Source organism: Ursus americanus, chromosome 29 (genome assembly GCF_024610735.1).
Source record: "Ursus americanus isolate L20-20 chromosome 29, mUrsAme1.1.p, whole genome shotgun sequence".
NCBI lineage: Eukaryota > Metazoa > Chordata > Mammalia > Carnivora > Ursidae > Ursus > Ursus americanus.
In genome coordinates, this window is record NC_142155.1 from 33,282,718 (window position 1) to 33,309,876 (window position 27,159).

The following is a 27,159-nucleotide window of genomic DNA, read 5'->3' on the forward strand; positions in this document are numbered from 1 at the left end:
GATGAAGCCTTTGGGGGACTGCATTATAGTTCAACTTCTCCCTTTGCCCAAACTTGCTCCCTTCCTCTCCATTCCACAGATGTTAATTCCAAGGCTCTCCCAAATAAATGCCCTGCATGGTAATCTCTATTTCAAGAGTCTGCTTTCTGGGGAGGCCTATCAGTGCCCTACTTTGCATCAGAATCTGGCTCAAGGACCACTTCTCACATAGGTAACTCACGCAACTGTTCCCAAGAGATCCCACTTTGCATCTACCCAGGAGACAAAATTATTATTTCAGTGCGTCAACTAATTATTAGGACTTTACAAGTGTATTGAAGAATGGGAAAGACTCTTAAGTACCATGTATGTTAATGTTATTATCACAAAGAAAAGCTTTCTTTTGAATTCCTGTTATTTACCAGCTATCTAATTCATGATGGTCACTTAACTTTCTGGAGTGTTTCCACATCTGTCAACTGGAAAATTTCTAAGATAGCTGCCTAAGATACCACCAACCATATGGAGTTATTACTAGCTTAATAAAATTCCTGTGCCACACTGAGTGGCAGTCATTAAGAGGGAGGAGGGGCTCTAACTATGACTTACCTGGATCCTGAATGAATTTACTCCTGTTTTTTGATAATACAGTTGATCTCTGAACAAATGCTGCCAGGACCATTGCCTTGCTCTCCACCTTCACCTCTTGCTCCTCTTGACACAATATACAGGTAACAAACTGTCTCTGTTCAGGGACCTGAGTTTGTGCTGGGCCCAACGCTGTAAGTGTCGTATCTGAAACCATAGGGCTGCAAAAAAAGGGTACAAGTTTCATTAATGAGCCTAAGAAGTTTCCATTTAATCATAAAATAGTAGACTTTAGGTATGTACATATTCAACACATGTGATTTTGATGATATGAACTGGCAGAAGTTATTCATATATATATCAAACTATCTCCTGTCATTCTCACAGCATCCAATAAGGTAACACAGAAGCCAGACGCTCAGTTAACTGAGCCTAATGCACTCATTTTTTTCCCCTTAAGATTTATTTATTTAAGAGCAAACGAGCGAGTGAGCGGGGGGCGGCGAGAAGTGAGAGGGAGAGAATCTCAAGCAGACTCCCTGCTGATCACGGAGCCCAACGCAGGGCTCGATCTCACGACCCTGAGATCATGACCTGAGCCAAAATCAAGAGTTGGATGCTCAACGAACTGAGCCACCCAGGCGCCCCTGTGCACTCATTCTTTTATGAACGTCGAGGGTATTCTGACACATCGTCTTGGGCATACACATGGTATCTCATGTATGGTTGGAGATATACTCATAAACATATATTAATAAACTCAAATTCTAAGAGTAATTCCTCTAATTGGAGGTTGTAAAATTTACCTATCAACCCTTCTAAATTACTCTAAGACTAAACGTGTACTTATAAGGAAAAAAGCAACATCTTTCCCAGTTGAGAACCAATGGCCAGAGATTAAAAAATGTTTATTAATTTTTTTACCTATTATCAAGAACAGCAGAGGTAGAGGCATCCAGTTCTAATGTCTGCTGAAAGAGTTCTTTGTTCTCGTCAATAAAGTGCCGCTGCATCTCAGACATCTGGGCCATGATCTTTTCTCTGCGCAGCCTGGCAATCTCAGCTTTTCTCTTCCTCTCAGCTTTGTCTTTGTCTCTTGAACTCTAAAAGTATGCTTCATTTAATTAGACCATTAGATGTCAAATGCACATTTTTCCCCCAAAGCAGAACTACCTTGATTGTAAATACTAATTAAAAACTATTTTATAATCTAACTTAGCTAACTAAATAAAAGATTTTTTTAACCTGTTTTTAAAAAAAAGAACAGGTAGAGCAAAAAAAAATTGCTACAACAAATAAATAGTGGCACATTTTTTGGAATTCACATTTTTTGTGAATAATATCGACTACCAACTTATTACAGATAAATTCAATTGTTCATAGTGAACTTGCTACAATCCTTCAGTAGGACCACACTTTGCTTCTTATACCTCTTCCATTATGGTTCCTTCAGTCTCTGCCACAGGACTGGCGGATGAACTCTCTCTTATCTTCTTAATAGCGTTAAAAGTCTATGACAAAAAGTGTCAGTTATTTGCAAGCTATGAAATATTATCAAAATTTAAAGATAACAAACATAGAACGTTTCTCACAAAAAGCAGACTGATGCCGGAAATCGTACCTTTAATATCCATCTAATCATATCTTTGTGGACATCTAGGTAGGGAGCATTCTGTAGTGTTTCCAGCATAGCTAGTATGCTAGGGGAATTGTTCGGTGCTTCACCAGGTTCTAAGGCAGAAAAAATAAAAGGCACAGTAACAACTGACACTTCACAGTGCTTATTACTATACACAAGAGGGTAAGGTTGCTTATAACATCATCTGCCCATCATTTAATAATAGCTCTACTTATTAGAGATTTTCAATACTTCTTGAGAATGTGATGTATCTGTACTTTACAAACAAGTTGTTAACAAGTAGAATGCTTTAATCATTCAAAATGGACATCTTACACCAAATGATTATTTTAACATAGCCTTTAGCTATTCAATAAAAACCCAGCTAAAAGCTCTACCTGAGATTTTACAAAGTCTAAGAAATGAACTGGATTTACAGGGGTGTGTGTGTAAAAATACATCAACTTGTTTTCCTTTTAATAAAACCTATATTTAAAATAAAATGCATATTGGGGGGTGCCTGGGTGGCTCAATCGGTTGAGAGTCTGCCTTCGGCTCAGGTCATGATCCCGGGGTCCTGGGATCGAGCCCCACATTGGGCTCCCTGCTTGGCAAGGAGCCTGCTTCTCACTCTCCTCCCCACTTGTGCTCTCTCTTGCTCTCCGTCACTATCTCTGTCTCTCTCTCTCTTAAAAAAAATAAAACCTTTATAAAAAATTTTTAAAAAAATGCATTTCTTTCTCTGTAAGTTATTTCTTTATTTGAGGAAAAGACATACAAGTCAAGTCCAGAGCCTCGAAAGTACACTTAATCTAATGTTTGCTAATTTAGTTTTATAGTCAGAAATGTCCAGTTATTGATTTTCTTGGTTTAAGTGCTGTCATTTGGGCAAAATATTCCGACGAGGGGAAGAGACTAACTATGTGATCTTTAATATTCTTTCAGATCTAAAGTTCTGTGGCTATAGTTTAGGGATTTGACTCTCAACAGTGTGTTTTAATTATATAAAATGTTTAAAGAGAAATATGAGGAATGTCTAGAGAAAATGATGATTGTAGAAAGAAAGAAAGAAAGAAAGAAAGAAAGAAAGAAAGAAAGAAAGAAAGAAAGAAAGAGAATCTGGGATTGTATAGTGATGAATGGATGAAATTAGGAATTTTCTGTGTGGTTATCCTCAAGTAAAAGCACAGAGATGAAGGCGGCAAAAGACACAATGTTAATCCATAGAAAGAAATACTGACAGAGAAAAGAAGAGGGAAAGGCTGGCACCTAAGAACGTAGTCTTCAGTGGGGAAAGGCAGTTTCCCCTCCTCCTCCCACTTTCCTGGGTGAGGGCAAAAAGGGGACAAATAGAGATCTAGCAGCAAACAAGACCGTATTATCCATTATACTACCTATAATGGGTCGCACTACCCATTATACGGACTGCTGTAACTCCTGGCATACCACCATCAATTCATTTAAATATCTCAGCAAATGGTTGATTGCAGGTCTGGGACAGGGAAAGTATAAGATGAGCCTGGGGTATCTTTTGTGCCAGAAAGCAAGGTGGTGCTCAAATACTAATGGGTTTGGGTCAAAAGGGCAGTGAAGCCGATTGAACAAATTCCCACTGACCAAAACTGATGGTTTGAGCATCATAAAAACCTTCTTTTTTTTTTTTTTTTAAGGAACCTTGATCATACATGACTATAAAACACAGAATAAAAAACCCAAGAGTATTAAATATTAAAAAACAAAGCACAACAATCCTAAGCAAATAAAAAAGATTCACAGTTGTCACCACTGAAGGCAACTATTAGACCAACTGCTCATTCTGAAAGTCAGTAGAGGAAAAGCTTTTCTTTAGAGGTGAAACATGATGGCTAAAACAAATGGTTTAAAAAAGTGTGCAAATATTAAAGCAAATACAGCAAAATACTAACTATTGAATCTAGGTGTATGGATGTTTACCGTACCAACTTTTGCCCGTATGTTTAAAATTTTTAATAATAAAAAGCTAGAAAAGTCTCCTGGCCTTCTAAAAAAAGTCACATTACTTTATATAAAAAAATGATAATCTAACCCTCTATAGCTAATTTTCTTAACCAACTGAGCCACCCAGGCACCCCTATAACTAATTCTCTTGTTTTCATTATGTCTTTATAAGATAACAGCAACAATTTAAAACTGAAATCCTCATAGCATACTTTGTGTTTTTAAAGCATATCGGAGAATTCAAATGTATGTGCTATACTGATTTCAAGCTAAGGACACCTCAATAATGTTTTCACTTTATGACTTAAAAGTATGTGTGGTCCCTAAGTATTTTTATGAAAATACATCAGGATCTCATATAGTACCTTTAACACAGATAAAGACATGTAACCTCAGAAATTTGGATTTATTAAAATTTATTTAGAATCTGTATGAGCAAATAAGAAGTTATATTACATATTTAAAATCACTAGTATCTTGGATTAGTTTAGTAAAAAGTGTATACATACTTGATATCTTCTGAGTGAAGGAAAATGTTACTACATGCTCTTCCGTGACATTGTCTAAATGCTGTTTTTCTTCTTGTAGTGCCATTCCAATTAAATGTAACACCTCGAATACAATGTTTTGTAACTTTTAGTAAATCAAAAATCAAGGTACATATTTTTATAAGCAGTAACAAAAAAGAATTCACCATTGAAAAAAGATAAAGCAAACTACTAAAGACTAAGTGCAATGAAAAACAATTTAAAGTACTAATTTTTATTAAATTCTAACTCTAAATTTCATCTCCTAATAAAAAATTCTCAGTAAGGAAACAAAAATTTCCATGTCAGCCAGGAAGAAAATTCAACTGCATATTCTTAGGGTAAATTCATACAATATGTCCTTTTCAGTTTTATGACATCCCTACACTACAGTCTTTAAAAAAAATCTCCTAAGAATTGGCAGCCGAATAATTAGAGCTGAAAGCATCTATCATGTAATGATCTAGTCTATAATACTCTCTAGTTAAATTTCTCTAAGGACTAAAAATCTTAATCATTTGAGAAAGATACGCACCTTCATTTCTAATGCCACATAATTTATGAAGATGCTTACAGTTATTCCTTGTATCTCACAAAAAATTCCTTACCAGACTTCTAAGAAAATATAGAATTACACTGATTTTATTTGCATTTTTATTGCTCTTATCCTGCTCCCCAGTTTTGGAAGGAGGTATCTGTGTGGTGTCTGTATGTTTCCCCACACAAAGATCTACCGTGGCCGTCGGAGACTTGGATGAACTAGGTTAGCTTGAAGGACATGAAACAAATGTACACAAAAGGTAAATGCTGTTCACTCCTCTTTTCTCCATCATTTCCCACAAATGCTTTGCTCACATAATACTGATGGTCTCTAGTAGACCACAGCTCCATGCTTGTATATTTTAAGTGTCTGTTTATTAATGAGAGGGGGTGTAAATATATACATATCTTAGCCAATGAGACACTTGAGCCTGCTGAGACAATGGAAAGAAAAATAGCTTTGGAGGAAGGCTCTGGAAGAACGCTTGCTTTCATTTGCATCCTGGCTTCACAGCTTTCAAGCTAACCTGCCTTCAGGGAATCTGTCTGAGCCTAATTTCATCATCTTCAAAATGGAAAAAAAACAGCTTCCCTTTAGAGTTTTGAGAATTGCAAATATTGTATGTATGTAAAAGTACCTACCACAGACTAAGGCACAGAACAGGTTAACTCTATTAACTGGATAATTATTATTACGTTACTTCCCAGTTGAGTAACATGGACACGTTAATTGAATCTCACTGAAACTTGACTTCCTCCTCTATATAATGGAAGAAGTTGTATCTACCCAAACGGGTGTTGTATGAATTCAATGAAATAAACAGTTCAAGAATGACACATCAAAGCTATAAAGTATAAACAAGATTCTAGACATGCCACTTATTAGCTACAGGACTGTAAGTCTCTGTGTTTCAATTTCTTCAACTGTAAAATATAGATACTGATGAACCCCCCAGGTTTTTTGAGGGGATTAAATTAAAAAAAAAACATGTTAAGGATAACACATTATACAAATATCAGAGTACTGCATAAACAGAGACATATCATGAGCAATCAATGAGACGAAGACCGGCCAACAAGACCAAGGTAGTCACAACCAAGTGGTATAAAAAAAATGATCTGTCCGGCTATCATTTTCATTGTCAGACACAAAAGCCGTAACAATATTAGTGTATTTCAAATTAAGGTAACACTACATTTTGTGCTAGGTTGTCTGTGTATAGATATTGACAACAGTATTTTGGCTTTTACGAAAAAAGCACTAAAATTTAAATAATAAATGTTTCAAACCTACCCTTTGCAGCATAGACTCAGACCAGGCATATCCATTATGTTCTACAGCCCACTGCAGGACTGTCCTCATGATGCACAACATCACATCGGACTGTAAAATGTTTACCAGACTTGCAAACAGAGGGCAGAATGGAGGCAAAACTGGAGGTGGAAGTGCTGAAAATAAGGTTATTATTGGCTTCTTTTGTAGAACGTGCTTAAAAAAAAAAAACCAACCCTATCTTTTGATAGTCTTCACTCAAAGAATATTCATTAACACGTATCTTAAAGCTGTATTTTACCTTCTCAAAGTCAAATGCGTAAAAACAAGCTATATTAACTGTAGCAGTACAAAGAAAGTCTTTCTCTTCCCTAGAAATGTCCTAGGATCAGAGATAAAACCATTAACCCAGAGGTGACTCAGTACAGCCTATTTCTATATTTGCACATTTATTAGTCTTTTGAATGTTCACTCGGAAAGCATACATTTATCTTCCACTTCACCAAGGATAATTATCATAGTCAACAGAAAACAGCATTTAACAAGTACAAGAGACAAGAGATTTTTTAGAAAGATTAAAATACCTGTATCTTCCCTGTTTTGTCTTTTCAATTTCCGCTGAGCTTCCTCTGCCTAATAAAAAAGAAATCTGGATAGGGAATTAGTAATACACAACAACCTAATATCCAAAACACTAAGTTAATCTCGGTCATATTATCTTCTGATTTTAGAAGATATTTACCCTTAGTTTTATAGTGCCTCCCCCAGATACCAAATGACACATCAAGGTTATTCCCCCCCCCACTCAACCCCACCAAGCTCCAAGGAGTTCCTTCTTATTTTAAAATGCAGCGGAAACATGCACAAAACCAAACCAAAATGTTACTCAGGCTTAAGCTCTATGACATGCATCTAAAACTAAACAATGCTTCATGTTTAAGTTTAATTAATGACATTTACGAAAAAGTATTTTAAGAGTAGACTACTGGAGCACCTGGGTGGCTCAGTCAGTTAAGTGTTAAACTTTCGATTTTGGCTCAGATCATGATCTCAGGATTGTGAGACTGAGCCCCATGTCAGGCTCTGTGCTCAGTGGGGAGTCTGTTTGAGATTCTCTCCCTCTCCCTTTCCCCCTCCCTCCCATGAGTGTATGCAGTCTACCTCTCTCTCAAATAATAAATAAGTAAATCTTAAAAAAAAAAAAAAAAAAAAAAAAAGAGAGACTGCTAAAAAGACAAAATTTAGCCAAGTACGGAAAAGCATAATGTTAAGTAGTAGCAATTCTTAAATGAGCATAAAATAGCTTAACTTTATTATACAGGTTGACAATTAGTCTTCGAAAGCCAATAAAATACAATTATATATGTATAGTTTATGTATATAATTATATAAATCTTATATATGTATGTAGCACACATGGCAGGGAAGGGGGACGACCCAAAATGTTGGGTGGTGATATTTTAGGTAATCTATACTTTCTTCATTATATCTTTTTATATTTTTCAAATTTCCTACAATAAAAATGTATCCTTTTTCAATCTCTGAAAAGCAGTAGAAGTTGTTTAGGAAAAACAAACAAACCAAATCAACAAACACAGCTCCTTCCCCAGTACACTTTTACCTTGGACTGCTCTGCCCTTGAAAAGTGATAGAAATACAAATTGAACTCTCTGGCACACTCTGGCTTCAGTTCGTACATGCCTCGTCCTGTTAATCCAGGTTTTCTATGGAAAAAAAAGTCCTTAAAATATTATTACTAAAATCATACCCTAATTTATGAGACAGTCTTAAATAACAGAATAAAAAAGCAGAGCTCTCATTTACTGCTGATAAACGTATACTGGTACTATTTTCTGTGGGTTAATTTGGTAATCCACATCCAATGCTCTACATGCATCATCTTATCTGACACATCCACTTTGAATTTATCCTAACTGGACAGGTGAATGTGATGTTCATTATAGTGACAATTCAAAGTCTAACAACAGGGAATAGAGTACATACATTATGACACCTCCACACAGTTGAACATCACTTAAAGTGGTAACTTCTAAATTTTGACATATAAAGATGTCTCTGATAAGTTCTATCAAGCGGAAAAAGGAGGTACAATTTTAAGGTTTAGGGAATTTTATATACATATATATTTTTTTTCTGTATTTTCTCTAAAATCATGTACTGTATCTTTATAATCAACAAAAACAAAGACATTACTGTTGAGGTGGGAGAAAGGAAAAAGCAGGATTGAGGAAGTGCCTCAACAACCCCAGGGGTTCAATGTCTAGTGGGTAACACACTGGCCACTAGAGAGTGAAGACAGTATTGAGAGGCCATCTCACAGCTTAGGAGGCACATTCAGATAGAAACGAAGAGCAGTTTTAAGAAAATTCAATGCACTGACTTACATCACCTGCTCAGTTTAATGTCAATTATCTGAAACTATCAAGAACACCGGTTCTGAGCACAATGAAAATTCTTATAAACCAATTTAGGGTAGGTCTGTGCAGAGCTAGATCAGAAGAGTGAAATGACAAAAATCTAGTTCAGAATTATGTATCTGAAAATGTCTGTCACTCTCTGAAAGCAACAATTTCATTCTCAGTTCCATCAAAGGAAACACTAAGAAAAATATATATAAAAAAATTAAACAGGAAAAAATAGGAAGTAAACTCACCTGAAATGAGCAACTGCTTCAATTACGCTCTCCATGCCAGTCTCCTTGTTCTCCTAACAGTACGAGAAACAAGTAAGTGCGTTTCATGTTAACAGTATCTGCTTGCACTTTGAACATTGTGCTTTTCTCTCCTTAGGCCTTACACAGCAACCCTATGAAGCAGATATACTATTATCCCAATTTCTACAGATGAGGATTCCACAGTAAACATAATTATTAATATATAACCAGGGAAACTTATTTTGTAAGCTAACATTCATTCAGACTCATATAATTAAAAACAAGTCACTACCATATGGATTCAAGGTGACGACAGTTTTCAAAAGGAATTAAGTGAAAAACACAAAGTACATATAACATTTAAACAAAATTTATGTAAGACATTTATACTATTTCATCAAAGTTACACTGATTCCTTATTTATTTTTAGTAAAACAACATTTCCTAAATCATATCATTCATAAAAAGATGTTAATAGGAATTCTGATTAAGGAATTCTCTGGTCAAAGATGTTTGGTAAATATAATTGCCATCACTTTGTACAAGGTACACTTTAAAATGCTGTTTTAGGTTATATTCTTCTTGGGGCGCCTGGGTGGCTTGGTTAAATGTCCAACTCTTGATTTCGGCTCAGGTCATGATCTCAGGGTCCTGCGATCGAGCCCGGAGTTGGGCTCTGTGAGGGACACGGAGCCTGCTTGAGATTCTCTCTCCCTCTGCCTCTCCTCCCACCCCCAAATTATATTCTTCTTTATTCTAAAGTCTAAGTGAAACTGAAATTGCTTCCTCATCTAACAACTCAAGATTCATTTCCTATATTAAAAAGTACAATTTTTATCCTGACTAGATAGTGATATTAAGAAATTACTAATTATTGTTCTTTTATCATTGGCATATGGAAAGGCCTTTCAGACTAGTTTCTCAACCTTGGCACTGCTGATATCTGGATCAGATAATTCTTTGTTGTGGGGGTTAGTCCTACGCATTGCGGGATGTTTAGCTCGATCTCTGGCCTCTGCTCACTGGATGCCAGGAGCACCACACAACCCTGCCCCGAGTAGTGACACTGCCAAATGTCTCCTGGATGGAAAAATTGTCCCTGTTTGAAAAGCACTGTTTTAACATATATACAGTTCTGTTTATAGATAAAATGGTAAGCCTCATATTCTGGTTTTCTGTTTTGTTTGTTTGTTTTGTTAGAACAACTCAGCAAAATAAAATTCCCACTTGTTGTTGCACAACATTGTTTCACACATACACCAAACAGGCCAAGAAAACCCCTGGGAACTTCATACACAAAAAAGGAAAAAAAGAAATCTTTCATCTTTGGCCTTTTTATCCATTTCATATAAACCAACTACTTATATAATAGCTGAGTACATACACAAAAAAAGTTACTGGAATGCTTGGAATAAGACTGGTTTTTTTTGTTGCTGGGTTTTGGTTTGTTGTTTTTTTTTTTTACAAGATTTTTTTTTCTCCTTTGAAATGATAATGAACATGGTCACACCACAGATAAAGTCAGAAGTAGGAGAGAGAATGTTCTGAAGGCTGGTTTCGTCAACCAAGATCATTAAAAACGGCTGAGCACTAGCAATATGTACGAAAAATAGAAAATGTAAATAAAAAATATAGACAAATTTTCCTTTTTAAGGTACTTTTAAGAAAAAAAGCAGGGCCTCGGAAGTTTTGTTCTTTTTTCCTCCCCCATGGCAAACTCATTTTGTGGTTTTGGTTGGGTGGTGGAGACCATGTGTCATCTGCGGGTAAACCTGGTATTCTTAACAAAATAATCCAGTCAGGGTGCAGGGATTCGTGGTCAGGGTATAGATAAAACAAGGCTGGTTGAAACTGGTGATGGGTTCTGTTACACTATGTTTTCTATTTCTACAGATATTTGAAACTTTTCATAATATAAAGTTTAAAGGAAGTATTACTATACAACAAATACAGGTTTAAATCCCAGAAGAATGAACATTAAGGTTGAAAGTTTTGATCTATGTTTCAAATTTGAGGAAACATTTTGAAAAGCCTCAAGGAAATAAGGATCTCTCCTAACTACAGGTATTGGGTATCTATCTGAAAAGCCCTGTGGCTGAAAAATTGGTGGCCAGGGAACTTGAGATCCTGGGATGAGAAACAGGATTAGCCTATGAATGCCTATGCGAACATTACTTTACATTCACTAAAATGAAAGAGATGGCTCCCTAAGGAGAGTTTTTGGATGCTTCAGAAGGAAAAAGCTCTGAAAAACTTTAGTATCCTCAACAGAGATGAGCAGATATTTCTCACTTCCTTCTCCTATTTATTAAGTTGAAGCATTATCTCCACCCATGGCAACTTTGTCGTAAGGACTCAATAATAAGTCCTGTCTACTGGATACAGAAATTCAGTTTTCAAGATCAGGTGTACTCTTATTCAGCATCCTTATCTCTTCTAAGAATTCACCGTAAAAGATTCTACTTCTATGCTGCTTTCTATTCCCAATCACTAGTATTCTTTTCTTCCCACAACTCCCAACATTAAAAAAAAAAAAATTAACTTCTACACCCAGTGTGGGGGTCGAACACACGACTCTAATATCAAAGAATCTCATGCTCTACTGACTGAGCCAGCCAGGTGCCGCCCTAATTACTTCTAATAAGAGTGACTAGGAGTTACAGGTGTCCTAGAACTGCAGTCTTTACCACTGTGGAAAAGGTATACAGAAGTAAACCTAAACATACTAGCCTGACAGGAAGGGAAGAATTTCTGTAATTTCTTTTGTAAGATGTAGGTACTTACATCTTCAGGTAAAGACTTCACCAATTCACTATGAGCCATAGGTTTGATGCTCAATTGATGGATAATCTCTCGCTTAATTTCATCTGTAGCATTTACCTGTCCAACTCCAGGACTAAATCTCTCTCCTGTCAATGCAAAAATATATATACACACATTTAACATAATCACAATACTTAAGCAGCATACTTTTAATTCATGCAACACAATATATTCTTTCTGTGCAGTGGGAAAGTAGTAATTGGTTTGGCAACAAGCTAGGGTGAGAGCAGCTCCTAACCATACTTCTGAGGCTCAGACAAAGCACGTTGAGTGCAGGGTTTGGGCAGGAGAGAGAACTCTGGACGCCATTTTGAAAGAATGGGATCAGAAGGCAGGAAGGGACTGGATGTAGTCAAAAACTGGGAGAGCAGTAGCTGTAACCAGAGCACTAGGAAACTGCTTTCACGCCATCTGCCACATGGTAACAGGGCGGGAGAGCCTTCCTTTCTCTTTTTATCTAGTGGCGAGTAAGATCTCACCTTCTGAGACCTTTGTTAGTATCACCACCTGACAGTAAGTAGCCAAGATTCTCTGCTCTATGGACTACAAAGTCTAAAATAGCAGAGAAGGTAAAGAGTAAAAGAACAGGAAAGATGGAGGAGACAGGACTGAAAATATAGGCAGTAAGAAAAGAAATCTGCATCTATTAGCCACAGGTCTCTATTAACTCATTTTTATCATATCTAAAGCCAAGATGGTACTTCGGCAACACAAAACCATGGAAAGAAACAATCCTAAGATATAAAGTAACAGTAAATAGCTCCCAAATATCCTATTCTTACTTGCTAAACTCTTCTGTCCTACTTTTTTCTCCCCAAACAAAGAGCCTTTCAGATTATTCTGCTTCAGCACTTGTACTCTCTCGTTCCAGAGCACCAGGGCGCTATCACTCTCAGTGCTACAGTAACCAGAAGGGAGAAAGAAACGGATGCTCTAATCTTCCCCGAAACTGAAGAACTGCTCAAACAAAAGAAACATAGCTTAGAAATTCAGAACTATTTGTTATCACAAAAGCCAATGTATTTGATAAATATTGCAAACAATCCAAACTTACCAACAAGCATTATAATGAGGTATAGCATTTCTTCTATCAGAGTGTTGTTTTGCTGAACTACATCCTGTAACAAGTGGAGGGGAGAGAAAGTTCAGAGATACAAATACAAACGCTATATTATGTCAGACGATTAGCGTATCCAAAAAGAATGAAAGATACTTCTTTAATGTTGTATTGTGGTCTTATAAACCATGTTCTTACCTTATGGGTAATCTCAGAGCTAAATCTTTTTCCATAGTCCGGAGTACTGAAAATCTGATAAAGTTCGAAGCGGCTGAGCATTATCATCAGGAAATGATTTGGGTCCATCATGGAGACACCTGTCTTTTTTTTTTTTTTTTTTTTTAATGTTTGAGATAAAGGAAAAGAGGGAGGTCAAAAGGGCTACTAAACAATTAGTGAAAGATATTTTGGGTCGAATAAGTGAAAATACCAATCCCTATAAAAGATGAAAACCCACTTAGTCAATTCCCTACCTGTGGAATCTATAAGTGTGGACAAGAATCTAAGCTGGTAAAACAAAATAAAGTATAGACAAAACAAAAACATCCTAACCCTACGCATCAGAATAACATGGACTATATATTCTCTTGCCTTTTAATGCTCTAAATTAACTGCAGTCCTATGAATTCAGCTCTGAAATTTTATCTCAGGGCTCTCTTATCACTATCTAGCAGTGTATGGACTCCGAGAGAAACGTGCTATGGCAATTAAGCTTCTAGTACTTTTTATTTACCTAACATTAAACTCTTATCAAGAACTCTCAAACTAATTTTTGGTGATAAAAACTATACTAACTGAGGGGTGCCTGGGTGGCACAGCGGTTAAGCGTCTGCCTTTGGCTCAGGGCGTGATCCCGGTGTTATGGGATCGAGCCCCACATCAGGCTCCTCCGCTGTGAGCCTGCTTCTTCCTCTCCCACTCCCTCTGCTTGTGTTCCCTCTCTCGCTGGCTGTCTCTATCTCTGTCAAATAAATAAATAAAATCTTAAAAAAAAAAAAAAACTATACTAACTGAAACAGCTTTTAAATATTAGTTTTAATTCTCCTTTAATTCCATTTGTATACATTCTAAATCAACTTGGATTTCATTTTGAGCCATTTTTGAAATTTACATTTCATAACCTTTTCTATAATATTTAAATCCATTTAGCAATAATATGGAAAAACTACTATGTGATAAGCATTGTGCTACACACAATGAACAAAAAGGGACTAAGATATAGTTGCCGTGGTTTAGTGGAGGGGACAAAAGTAAATCGAGCTATGAATGCTATGGTGGGGATGACCACCACACTATCGGCCTTCCCAAATGGGATACTTAGCTCCATTTTTGTGTGTTGGGGAAGGCTTTCTGGAGAAAGTGACACTAAACACTAAGACGTGCAGGAAAACAAGTTATAAGGTGAACAGAAAAGGAAGAGGGTGGGATAGGCAAACTAGGGAGCAAAAGAATTAAGTGTGCAGAATTTAAGACTTAAGAGAGAGCCTGGCAATTTCAGGGCATTTTAACATAGTTAAGTTTCATAAGCCTTGGAAATCAGTTTAAGGGATTTGGGTCTTTAACCAGAGGACAATGAAAAAAGGATGGCTTTCAGGTTTCTGACTCTAACAACTATATAAATTGTTAAATAATACGCCAAGGTAGGAAACCCAAGATAGGAGGAAGGAATGGAGGAAATAAGAGGAGTTAGTTTGAATATGGTAAATCTGAGATGTGTTCAGGAAATCTAGATGGAAATGTTCTATAGGCTGTTAGCCATATGAGTTTGGAGCTCAGCAGACAGGGCTAGAGTTATAGATTTGGGAGTGATTGTAAGTGACTGGGTTCTGTGGAAATGACAAGAAGAAAAACATTCCCTACAATCTTTAAGTTTAATGCTTTAATTCATTACCTGAAGCATTACTATATCCTTGTCAAACATTTCACGTCTGCATTTCACATTATGGTAGTAATAAATCTAAAAAAAAATTAATTACATTGGGTAAATAGGTTTTAATTGTGCAGCTCCCTCCTCTCCCCAATCCCCAAGAGCACATGGGTTTAATGCAAGTGTGAATACGGGTGCACACGCGTGCATGTATACAGACACACACAATGTGGTTCTCTCAACAGTTAATACTACCTTAGCAGAAATTAATCAGAAATTTCCAGATTTCAGTGTTCACTCTATAGTTCACATTTTGCAGCCAAATTTCTGGGTTTCCCCAACAAAGCTACTTTTGTGTAAGGCTTATGGCTACGAAAAATGAAAAAAATAAAAAAACCGAAAACCTATATCAAACCTTGATAAGGTCTAAAAATAAAACCTCAATTTCAGAGCTATAGTAATAGAACCTTTTTTTTGATTGAAGTATAGTTGACACACAATGTTACAGTAGTTACAGGTGTACAACATAGTGATTGGACAAGTCTATATGTTATGCTATGCTCACCACATGTGTAGCTACCATCCGTCACCATTTAACACTATCACAATACCATTGACTATATTATTCCCTATGCTGTGCCTTTCATCTTCATGACTTACTCGTTCCATAATTGGAAACTTATACCTCCCACTCTGCTTCACCCATTTTACACATCCCCCACCCCTTCCCCTCTGGCAACCATCAGTTTCTAAGAGAACTTTCAACTTTTACCACAATTTTATTTAAACAGATGAAATCTGGATTTTTATTATATTATGTTTTGTAAAACTGTTCTAAAAATGCTCTCAAGTTAAAAATCAAGAAAATTAAGTTCATTTCTACTTTTGATATTGCTTCTTGACAAAGTACGAGTAAAAGTTCTAAGAAACTTTTTGGTTTAACGTTAATCTTCTTGAACAATTTTAATATAGATACTCAACTTTCAATGACTTAAGTACGTTGAAAATTACAACCTTCACAGAAGCCAAAGGAACAGATGGATCAAAAACTCTTCATAAACTATAAAACACTTACCTGGTTTACTAAAGAGAACCCATTTCTTCTCCACATGCCTGCATGTACTTGGGCACATAAAACAAGACATCTAAGAGGGTGTTCTATCAACATGGGTGGGCTAAGTTCACTCTATTAAAAAGAAAAAAAATTCATAAAAATCCCAACTCTATAAAGAAGACAGGGTGATAGGGATGGAAACTTTATGTAAAACAGTAGTTAAAATTACTTAAAGTATGTCTGCGCGATGGTTAATTTTATGTGTCAACTTGGCTAGGCCGCAGTACCCAGTTTTTGGTTAATGCCAGTCCAGATGTTGCTCTGAGAAGTATTTTGCAGATGTGATTAGCATTTAAATCAGTACACTCTGAGTTAAGCAGATCACTCTCTGTAATGTAGGTGGACCTCATCCAATTAGTTCACGGCCTTAAGAGAAACAGTGAGGACCCCCTGATCAGGGATGAAGAAATTCTGTTTCCAGAATGCCTTTGGACCTCCGACTACAACATCAACTCTTTTTTGGGTCTTCAGCCTCTCAGACTACCATGCGGGCATATTTCAGACTTGCCAGGCCCCATAACTGCATAAGCCAATTCCTTACAATAAATCTATTTTTTCTGTCTTTTTCTCTCTCCATACTTACATACCCATGTGGCCAATCTTCTATTGGTTCTGTTTTTCTGCAGAACCCTGATTAATAAAGTTTTTTCAAAGTGATTTTAAGTACATGGAACATAATAAATAGGCATTTATTTTTAAATGTTAACATTACTTACTAGAGGTAGGAGTTCTGGAAATTTATATGCCACTTCACTTTTGCTTAATAATACATGTAAACCTGCACAGGAGAACAAACAAAAAAGCATTTCTACAACTGCAAATCATTTAGAAAAAAGTCCTAAATATTCATTCAACTTTGTATCTAACTACTCTTTCTCTGTGGGAACCTATGCCATTACAAATTAAGATAAAAAAAAATTGCATCCATAAATGAAGCTTTTTGAACTGATATTCTCATAAACCTCTGTATCAAAGGTACACTTAGAGCTGGAGTCCTAATTACCTTTACTAATACACACTGATGACATTTTATAGGAGTAAATGTTAGGTATACAAACACAGCAAAAGCAGTTCTGTAATTATCAAAACAATTTATGTATATTATGCCCATTTTAAGGGTCCTATTTCACTGGGCTGTGGAGTTTGTTCCCATTTAAAGTAGAGCAGGAGAGATCCTTCTGGCAAGTGAACAGAGAGACTAGTCCTGGGATTTGTGGTCCATGCTGATTCTGACCTCAGATTTAAGTTCCCCAGAACTTCCGGTGTAAGATCAAAGCCTCTCTAGTTCCTAACTGCAAAGGGCTCTTGCATAGCTCAACCATGCTTAATTCTGTTAACTAAGAATTAGTAGTCCTGTTGATGTTGTTGTCTACACAGGGATGTTTTTTACAATCTTATCAATAGATGTGGCCACTTGGTCGAGCCTGGCTTGAGGCTTTCATACCCGAGAAGAAGACCTGCGTCCTCAGTCTCATTCTAACGACCGGCACTCGACAACTGCCACTCAAGCTCCAAGAAGAGTACATACTCCAAGTTGTTCTTAAACTGTTTTTTGTGTGTTTACTAAGTAAGCTCTTCAATTAGATTGTAAGCATTTAGGCCACGTTTTGTCAAATACAGTCAGCAGAACGCTCAAAAACGTTCACTGAGGTCTGAGAGCGGTAAAGACCTAGGCAGAAATGAGTACACTCTCAGAGTACTGACCATTTTCCTGTGGATAACTATCAGCACTGGCTTCCAAAATACAACCAGATTTTTAAAGGTAGCAAAGATCAGCAGCTGAGTTGTAAACAGGACCAACATTCTGGCATCCCAGTTGAATACCTTCCCACAACACCATGCTGTTACCTGCTCTCATCAAGTATTCACAGGATCAGTATGCTCAAAGCACTGACGGAAACAAAACGGGGCCTGAACAAGTTTCATACTAAGTACTTCTTTGTTGTTCTATTTGTTGCATTACTGATATTTAGATGTCTAAGTTATCTTAAATCTCCACAGCTGTTGGAATGCTAGGTTCCAGCAGCAAGAAAATGTGACAATGCTCAGAACAATGAAAAAAAAAATGCATTCAAAAAAGAAAGAGGGATTATTACTCCTGATCTCCTGACCATTATCCCTTAATAGTAGGAACAGCTCTATGCCCACAAATTTGATAACTTCGATGAAATGTAACAATTTTTTGAAAAACATGAACTACCACAACTCCTACAAGAAGAAACAGATAACTAGAACTAACCTAAATCCATTAAAGAAATTGAATCAGTAATTAATGACCTTCCAAAAAAGAAAATTATCAAGTCCATATGGTTTCACTGAGGAATTCTACCAAACATTTAAGGAAGAAATGATATAAATTCTCCACAATCTCTTACACACACCGCTTTCACATCATATTAAATTATTCAGCCACACACTTAAGATAAATTACAAATTCTTCAATGAGTAAAAATAGCTACCCTTTAGAACGTCTTTCTACCTTAAAAGTTAAAAATGGAACTAAAGGGGAACAGCACAGTATGTGAGCAGGATAAGAATTCCTGCAATCAAGAAATATGGAAGGAAGCTACACGGGAGTGAGTCTGTAGACAGAGACGGACAAGTGCATATTCAAAGTTTTTGGCCGCTGCAAGGTAGCGGTTTCAAATACTCTACCAAGTATAAAGGGTTTGTAAATCAACTACTTATGGTTAAAAAACTATCATTCCAATGTGGGACTCACTCTTGCCCCACTGCTTAAAAAGGTTATCAATAAATGAGTAAAAAACAGCTTAGAGGAAAAGAAAAAAAAATTTAGGGTGATTTCAATTTATCAGCAATCACTTAAGCAGTAGGGTGATCTGAATGGTAACAACACAGACTCTGAATGTGGATTGAGTTAAGCAATAACAACATGTGGTATGTGCAGTTTAGAAGTCTGAAGCAGCACTATGGTACAGACGTTATAAACATGGCTTCTGGGGCCAAAGTACCTCACAATTCCTACTCTGCCTCTTTCTTGCTGCATGACACTAAGGAAGTCACCTCTGTGTCTCAGTCATCCCCTCTGGGAAGCAAATGTAATAATAATACCTACCTCATAGGCTGATATGGTGATTAAATAAGTCAATGCTTATAGAACGCTCAGTATAATGTATAGTAAGTATTCAATAAATATTAACCACAAACAACAATTTAAAAGATAATTTCAGGGTTCTTTTTTGGGGAGAAATGCTTTACCTGCAAGTAAGCGAGAAACTGGGAGGTGAATGCTAACTTTTTCTTGGGAAACACAGTATCTGATAGTTTCCACTGAATGTCCACAAATGCTTAACGTGATTGGTTGTTCACCATCAGTGAAACCACCATGACACTGCATCAATACAGCAAGGCATTTCTTGTAAGCTTCAATTAACACTTTTTCCTAAAAAAGAGGGTTTTCTGTAAGTTACTCAAAAGGTTGGGTTTCTAACAACATTGAATAAGCACCTCAAATTTAACGATGAGTAAGTACCTCAGATATCAATATAGGCAACACCAAACTCAATCTTCCCTCCCCCAACTTGGTCCCTCTTCCAGGGCCCTGTCTCAGGGAACGACACCTCCATACAGCTGTGGAAATCTAGAAGTTATTTCAATACCCTCCTTTCCCTCATTTCCCACTGTCCGATCTATTACTAAACTGGCAATTTCATATTCTAAATTTCTCTCAAACCTCGCCACTGATCATCTCCAGTAACTCAAAGGAAAGCCAACCATCTATTAAATCCCCTGCTTCTACTTTTGCCCCCCTCCATCTGTTCTCACACAGAGTAATCTAAAAAAAAAAAACACGTAAACTGGATCATGTCACCTTTTCTGCTTGGTAGCCATTAGTGGCGTCCCAACTCCATTAGAATAAAACCTAAACTTCTTTTCCATGGCCTCCAAGGCCCTGCAAGTCAGGCCCCTTTCCAGTTCTCTACCTCCAACCTCTGTGCTCCAACCTGGGCCTTCTCACAGCTCCTGGACCAACCATACTCTTTCTGATCACAGAGCACGATGAAGCTGTCTCTCAGTCAGGAATATTCTTTACTCTTTGACCAGTTAACTCTGACACATAATTCAGATCTCATAGACGTCTTCTCTTACCTCTTAACTTACACAGACTCTCATATAGACTTTATAGCCAAAGGAAAGCAAAGTAATTTTAAGACAGAACAAATGAAACAGTTGTAAAGCTTTATTTTTGGATAAGTTTCTAAACTCTTCTTTTTATATACTCAAAATCTAGACGGGATTGTGGAAAAAAAATGTAGATAGTAACATAAGAGAGAGTGGATCATTTCTTCCTCTATTTTCCAAGTTTTTTCTGAGGCTTCAGAATTTTAACTTTTATGGAATTTATAGGTAAGAGAGGAAAAGATGTTGTTTCATGAGGTAAGTATCACCACTATCCTCTCCAAATCTCCTCAGAATTCTTGGAATCTGTTTATTCCCCCTCTTCCATTTATCTCCTACCCCCTACCCCTTGAAGAAACTCACGTCTAAAGCACACCAGTCCTGCATCATTGAAATGACGTGTGTTAATTTCATTTGTAGAGTGAAGGCTGCCTCCCACTCTGGTTCCATTTCAATATGCTGTCCTACTTGACGTGTAATTGGATCCATTCCCTTAAAAAGAGCAAAAAGATTTTAAATGGATTAAAATTATGTTTGTCCTCTTACATGGAAACTTAAGAAATAATACAGAAAAAAATCTATATTGATTATAAAAACATATAAAGTAAGTTTTAACAAGAAGCTTCAAGCACTATAAGAAATCCAACTTCCTAAATTGCATGTTTATATTAACATTCTCTAAAATATAAATTAAAAACCCCAGTATAGAACAAATATTTTTGAGGCAATCTTATATCTGTTTTAAACAACAAAATGTATAATTCACTGCAATGATCCTTCAAACTATTTTTTAGCTCTATCATCTATAGACCAAACTGCCAGAAGAAATTAGACAGGCTTTTAAAATGTTACTGAATTTATAAGTACATTTTATAATATACTAAAGTTTTCTTTTTTTCTTTTTTTTTTAAAAAGATTTTATTATTTATCTGACAGAGAGAGACAGCGAGAGAGGGAACAGAAGCAGGGGGAGTGTGAGAGGGAGAAGCAGGCTCCCCGCCGGGCAGGGAGCCCGATGCAGGGCTCGATCCCAGGACCCTGGGATCATGACCTGGGCTGAAGGCAGATGCTTAACGACAGAGCCACCCAGGCACCCCTAGAATAAAGTTTTCATATTTATTCCTCATCTGCAATTAAAAGTTCTCACAGACTAAAAGAAAGCAAAATAAAAAAAACCAACCCCCCCCAAAAAACAGAAATGCAAAACAAAAAGATAAAATAGTTTTATAAAAATACACATTTTAAAAAAATATTTTATTTATTTATTTGAGGGAGCAAGAGAGAGAGAGAGCACGAGCAGGGGAGAGGGACAGAGGGAGAGGGAGAAGCAGGCACCCCAAGAATATACAGTTTTGAAATAATTTTAAATAATATAATGTTGTAGAAACTAGCCTAACAGGGCGCCTGGTGGCTCAGTCAGTTAAGCGTCTGCCTTCGGCTCAGGTCATGATCCCAGAGTCCTGGGATCAGGCCTCGCATCAGGCTCTCTGCTCAGCGGGGAGCATGCTTCTTCCTCTCCCTCTGCCTGCTGCTCTGCCTGCTGGCATGCTCTCTCTGTCAAATAAATAAATAAAATCTTAAAAAGAAAGAAACAAACGAACAAACTAGCCTAACTACTCTCTTGGTGTGTCAGAACTGATTATAGAAAACAGAGGATACCTCAAGTATTTAAAATGACCAAAGTTTCTACAGACAGGAAAACACAGAAGTATTATAATAAATTAAAGATCCCAACCCAATGCAGAAATCAAAATATTTTCCAAAAATGAAAGTTGATTTTATTTCTTGCTTAACAAAGCCAGATAGCTACTAAAAGAATTATAAATGGTATGGCTCAGATACTTTGAGAAGACATCTACCTTCTTACAGTTAAAACCATATACCAGTTAACTTCTGCTTCTAGATTCTGTTCTGTATATATGGGGCTGTTTCCAAAAAACAATTAAACCGAGGGGAACAAGCTCTATACCGTATTATGTAAAATCATATCAAGGAAAGAAAAAGAATTATGGAAACGTTAAAAATAAAATTAAACATTATAGTTCCTTAAATAATTAACTTCATAATACTTCCACGTAAGCACATTAAAAACAGTTAACTTGCAATCCTCAAAGAAAGAATGTTAATGGTAACCAAAAGAACCACCAAATACAAAAGAATAGTAGATGCCAGAACTTTTGCTTGGATGTCATTCATTCTGTATCATTCTAAGAGTTTCCAATTAAAGAGGAGCTTCTTGGTCCAAACTGTAGTCATCTAAATTACTCTTTTGGAAATGTGCCCCAAGTAAAAAGAATACATAAATAGAAAAGATGTTGAGTTCAATGAGCCAAAAAAAAAAAGAAAAAAAGTGCTCCTCTTTAAAATGTTCCATTTATGCATACCTGCATACATTTGAGTAATTCCAAAAAGGCATCAAATCCTTCTAGGAACTTCTGCCTCAGATCATCTGACCACTCGGTTGGTTTGCTAATTAACACATACCTGTACAAGATAAAAATAGTAATGAACATTTGGGTAAACACTGACATATTACAAGTTGCAAGTGGTTGGATAATTAAACAAAAGCTTACTTGAGATCTAAAATAAGGCTCTGAACTCTCCTAAACTTGAAGGCTTGTAAAGCAGTATATCGTTCAAACTGAAATCTGCCCTGGGCATCTCTATGTCTCAAATGATCCATAAAAGTCTTAATGATGGTGGTCATCAGGTTTTCTTCTGTGATAAGCATCCGAGCCTAGAACAAAGTATATCAGAGTACACGGGTAATCAAAACCTACTTACTAGAAAGCTCAAAAAAAGTCACCAACATTGATTAGCTCTTTGAAGTTTAAACCTTTCCAATGCAACTATATAATATCATAAATGCATTACTGTGTATTTCTAAATAACAATTACTTACTCCAATTGCCATGTGTATGAAGCAACAATTATATCACGGAGAAAGATGCCAGAATGTTAGGAGACAGATCCAAGGCTCATTATTCAAAGACAATTCAGGGTGGGGGGTCTGAACCAGGTTGCAAATTTTCCTTAACTGAGACATTTAGACACCTATAATGGTATGGTATAATTATTCTAGGATCCAGAGGTTCATATCACAGATTCTGTAGAACTCAGTATGAAACTATATTTCCTCAATCTCCTTTTAAAATTTATTTTTTGTTTCTGTTTCTATGTATAGATATACATATCTAGGTATTTTTGAATAAGCAAATACATTTAAATGATGCAAAAAAACAAACAACAACAACAAACAAAAACCAACAACAAAAAAACAGGTGAAGAGTCTCCTAACTCCCAAGGTCCCAATCTCTGTTAGTTTTCTTGCATATTCTTCCAGAAATGGTATGTGTATGTATAATACATACGTATATGTTTACACATACACACACGTATGAACATTTATAATATATGGGTTAAGTGTTGCTAAGTAGCTAGAAGTATGCATATATTTAATTATATCTATTTCTCACCCTCAAAGGACAGCATATTATAAACACTGTTCTGTACCTGTTTTTTAACTTCATGTATTTTAGAGATCGTCCCATATCTGTTCATGTGAATTCCCTCATTCTTTGTAACTATCACCAGGTATGTTTTTCTATCATTCTTTATTTAGCCAGGCAGGCCCTTAATGGTGAGACATGAGACGTCTGGTTTTTTTCTAGTCTTACGGCATTTACTACAAAAAAAGTCGCAACGAATATTAGCTGTGTATAATTGCAAGGATATTTATAGAATAATTTTCTAGGAATGGTTTATAAATTTTAAAAATTTTACGGGTATCATCAAATTGTCTCCACAACGAAGCTTACCAATTTATATGCCCATCTGCAGTGTGTGCCTTTCCCCTCATACTTTCAGTAACACAATGCAACTTTAAACATTTTGATCTTTGCCATTCTGATGATTTTAACTTGCATCTTATTATGAAGGAAGTTGGACATTATTTTATAACAATTTGCATTTCCTTTTTTGCTCCATAATAAAGTCAGAAGGCCTAATATTATTTGAATACCTCATTATTACTCTGCTATAAAAGATCATGGATTTTCTCCTACTTTTCTGGCCTCACCAGGTTCAAGGGTATTATTGGTGTTGGGAAACTATATAACTAGGTCTCTCATTAATCAATAAGCAATACAGAAAGCTGCATCAAAAGGTAGGACAGGGGTGCCTGGGTGGCTTAGTCGACTGAGTGTCTGACTTCTTGATTTCGGCTCAGGTCATGATCTCAGGGTCATGGGATTGAGTTACATTTCAGGCTCCATACTTCTCACCCTCTCTTAGCCCCTCCCCCTGCCTGTCCACGCACACTCACTCTCTCCCAAATAAATAAATCTTAAAAAAAAAAAAAGGACAAAAAAGTACAGAAGATAGAAGTCTAAGACTATAGTAGTGTTCTAATGTAAAAGTTCTAAGGTCATCAGATAAAGAGAAAATCTATATAGTTAAATATTCCTTTGAAAAACTCAAAAGTCATTATCACATTGCCAGGACACAGGCCACAAAAACCTCAAAAATCAACAGGATTAATTTCTGTTCATTTTCCTACACAGCGAAGACTAAGGTCAAGTTTGAAGAAGAAGAGGTATCGATATGTTAAGATAAAAGGATATTCCTTTTTGGTTTTTTGTTTTTTTTTTTTTTTTTCTGGTGCTGGTTTATCTCATTTTTTTTTTTTTTTAATAATGATTTTTTATTATATTATGTTAGTCACCATACAGTACATCCCCGGTTTTCGATGTAAGGCTCGATGATTCATTAGTTGTGTATAACACCCAGTGCACCATGCAATATGTGCCCTCCTTACTACCCATCACCGGTCTATCCCATTCCCCCACCCCCCAGTATCCTTTTTGGTTTTTTGTTTGCTATATTAGTTGACCTTGAGAAACTTAAATGAGTATAATGCAATTTGAATGACCTAAGAAAAAACTCTGAAGAGCATGCTTATAAGACTTACAACCAATAGTTGAAGGAAGTTTGGTAGAGACAATTTAATATTGGTGGAATGTAAATCTCACCAATGAAGGCATTTATTTGGCATTTTCAGTTTCAGATGACTGTTAAGAGAGATGGTTTATCCACTGCGTAATTTGGATTGGATTCTGATTGTCATGGGTGTCAACTTAAAAAAAAAAATCAATAAGACACCATTAGTACTGTTCCATTAGAACAGGGGAGTTACTCCGGCATTTCTACTTGTAGAAAGAAAACTAGAGAAAGCGTATTTTCCAAGGTTACAACATTAAAGAAGAAAAAAAAACTTGTTAAAAAGTGCTTGGCTTTATCATCTCATGCCTAGATTGTTGCTAAACTTTCAAGGTAATCTTTGAGATTAAATATGTAACATTATTATACAGTTCTAGTACTTCTTATCACCCTAAAAAACTGCTTAATTTTTAAATGCCTACAACTCACTTTGCTTTAAAATATATTACTGCTACTTACCTTAATTTGGATTTTATTCATTTTATGTAATTTGTATTCAATCTTGGGTTGCAAGGCTCATTACATATCTAACAGCATATTCAGAATGGGCCGTAGTCCCTCCTAAGACTCTGAAAAACTTTATTTTTTACAAAGAATTTATTTATTTTGAGAGACAGAGCACGTGCAGCAGGAGGGGCAGGGGCAGAGGGAGAGAGAGAATCCCAAGCCAACTCCAAAATGAGCACAGAGCCCGAAATGAGGCTCAATTTTATGTTAAACTAAACATGACAGAGCATACAGGGGTGATGCTGACTATAAATTAGGGCACATTTAATAAAAACAAATTAGAACAAGTAAGATACTATGATCACTTGAATTATTGGTATTGGTTCTTGACAAGGCTATTTAAAGACTGAATTTTCAGTTAACCCAGAAGACCAATATATGGGATTCTATCACTGATATATAACATTTCACTAATATCTATGCAATTGATTTTTAAGCAGGGATAGGCAGAATTAATGATGCTTTTTCAAGAAACTATAAATGTACTCTTCTGCTTCCAGTCATGATGGAAGAAGCTTGAGGCTAACCAACATCTCCCCCCACCCAAGAAAAACCAGAAAAGATCAATAAGGGAAAAAAAGTTTGAAATCATTAGAGAGCTGCTGAGGCAATAAGGATTAGAGGGGATAAAACCATGGATAAGCGGCACGGCAGAGGGAGGCGAGCCAACATCCTGTAGCTGCTTTTCCTTCAGCATCTGACTCTTCTGGGAGCAGGGGAAAATGGGATAGAAGATCCCAGGAAAGAGTCTGATAAAGGTGCTAACAGGGAGAAAAATCCGGGATTTCAGCTGATGCGGGGAGTGGGGTGGCCAGGACTCTAGTAAGAACAGAAGGGTAGGAATGGAGTCCAACTTTCTTCCAGTTTTCCCCATAAGACATCTGCAAAATTCTGAAGCTGTGCAGGCCAGGAGTCTAAGAGCAGAAAGACTAGAAGAGCAAAGGAGTGATGTGGCAGTTTTAGCAAGTGGAGGAAACAAAACAAGTTCAGGACCCTAGAGAAAGGAGGAACTCTAGTGAACCTTCTAGGCTCTCGCCTAGGAACCCTTAGAGGGTAATGTTGCAGGGGTGAGGATGACTCAGAAGATAGAGTCTTATCAAAACAATCTGGAGTTATGTCAATTCCTAACTAGACTAAGGGTGATGGGCCTCACTCCACCTGCCTAACATTAAGGGGAATCTTCTTAGGAGAAAGATATCATGCAGTGTCTAAGATTTTGTAATAAAAAACATCCTATCAGAAGGCAATCAGAAAGAGAACGGGGCAGAGACCATATCTGAGGAGAGAGGACTCCAAAATTTCCAAAACCGAGAAAGCCACCAGCCTAGGGATACAATAGCTACAAATTCCAATATTTATAAAGAAAACCAAACCTACATAAATCATAGCAAGACTGCTGAAACCTAAGACAAATGTCAATAAAAAGTTATTAAGCATTTCAAATGGCTAAAAATCAAAAGGGGCAAAAATATAAAAA

At 36.5% G+C, this 27,159-nt stretch overlaps 1 protein-coding gene across 5 annotated transcripts in view; it reads right to left on the reverse strand.

The window, feature by feature from the left end:
- Nucleotides 1-27,159, reverse strand: part of UBR2 (ubiquitin protein ligase E3 component n-recognin 2) — a 115,495-nt gene that overhangs the window by 26,398 nt on the left and 61,938 nt on the right. For all 5 annotated transcript variants that reach the window (XM_045800666.2, XM_045800672.2, XM_045800658.2 and 2 more), the window contains 19 exons: nt 22,751-22,914; nt 22,562-22,661; nt 20,541-20,669; nt 19,257-19,440; nt 16,754-16,815; nt 15,999-16,109; nt 14,948-15,013; nt 13,255-13,377; nt 13,054-13,117; nt 11,961-12,085; nt 9,177-9,229; nt 8,124-8,226; nt 7,087-7,135; nt 6,524-6,678; nt 4,672-4,774; nt 2,189-2,298; nt 1,998-2,078; nt 1,492-1,670; nt 589-788 (listed from right to left, as the gene is read on the reverse strand). In XM_045800666.2, the coding sequence (XP_045656622.1) occupies nt 589-788; nt 1,492-1,670; nt 1,998-2,078; nt 2,189-2,298; nt 4,672-4,774; nt 6,524-6,678; nt 7,087-7,135; nt 8,124-8,226; nt 9,177-9,229; nt 11,961-12,085; nt 13,054-13,117; nt 13,255-13,377; nt 14,948-15,013; nt 15,999-16,109; nt 16,754-16,815; nt 19,257-19,440; nt 20,541-20,669; nt 22,562-22,661; nt 22,751-22,914 (2,161 nt within the window). The remainder of the gene's footprint in view (nt 1-588; nt 789-1,491; nt 1,671-1,997; nt 2,079-2,188; nt 2,299-4,671; nt 4,775-6,523; nt 6,679-7,086; nt 7,136-8,123; nt 8,227-9,176; nt 9,230-11,960; nt 12,086-13,053; nt 13,118-13,254; nt 13,378-14,947; nt 15,014-15,998; nt 16,110-16,753; nt 16,816-19,256; nt 19,441-20,540; nt 20,670-22,561; nt 22,662-22,750; nt 22,915-27,159) is intronic.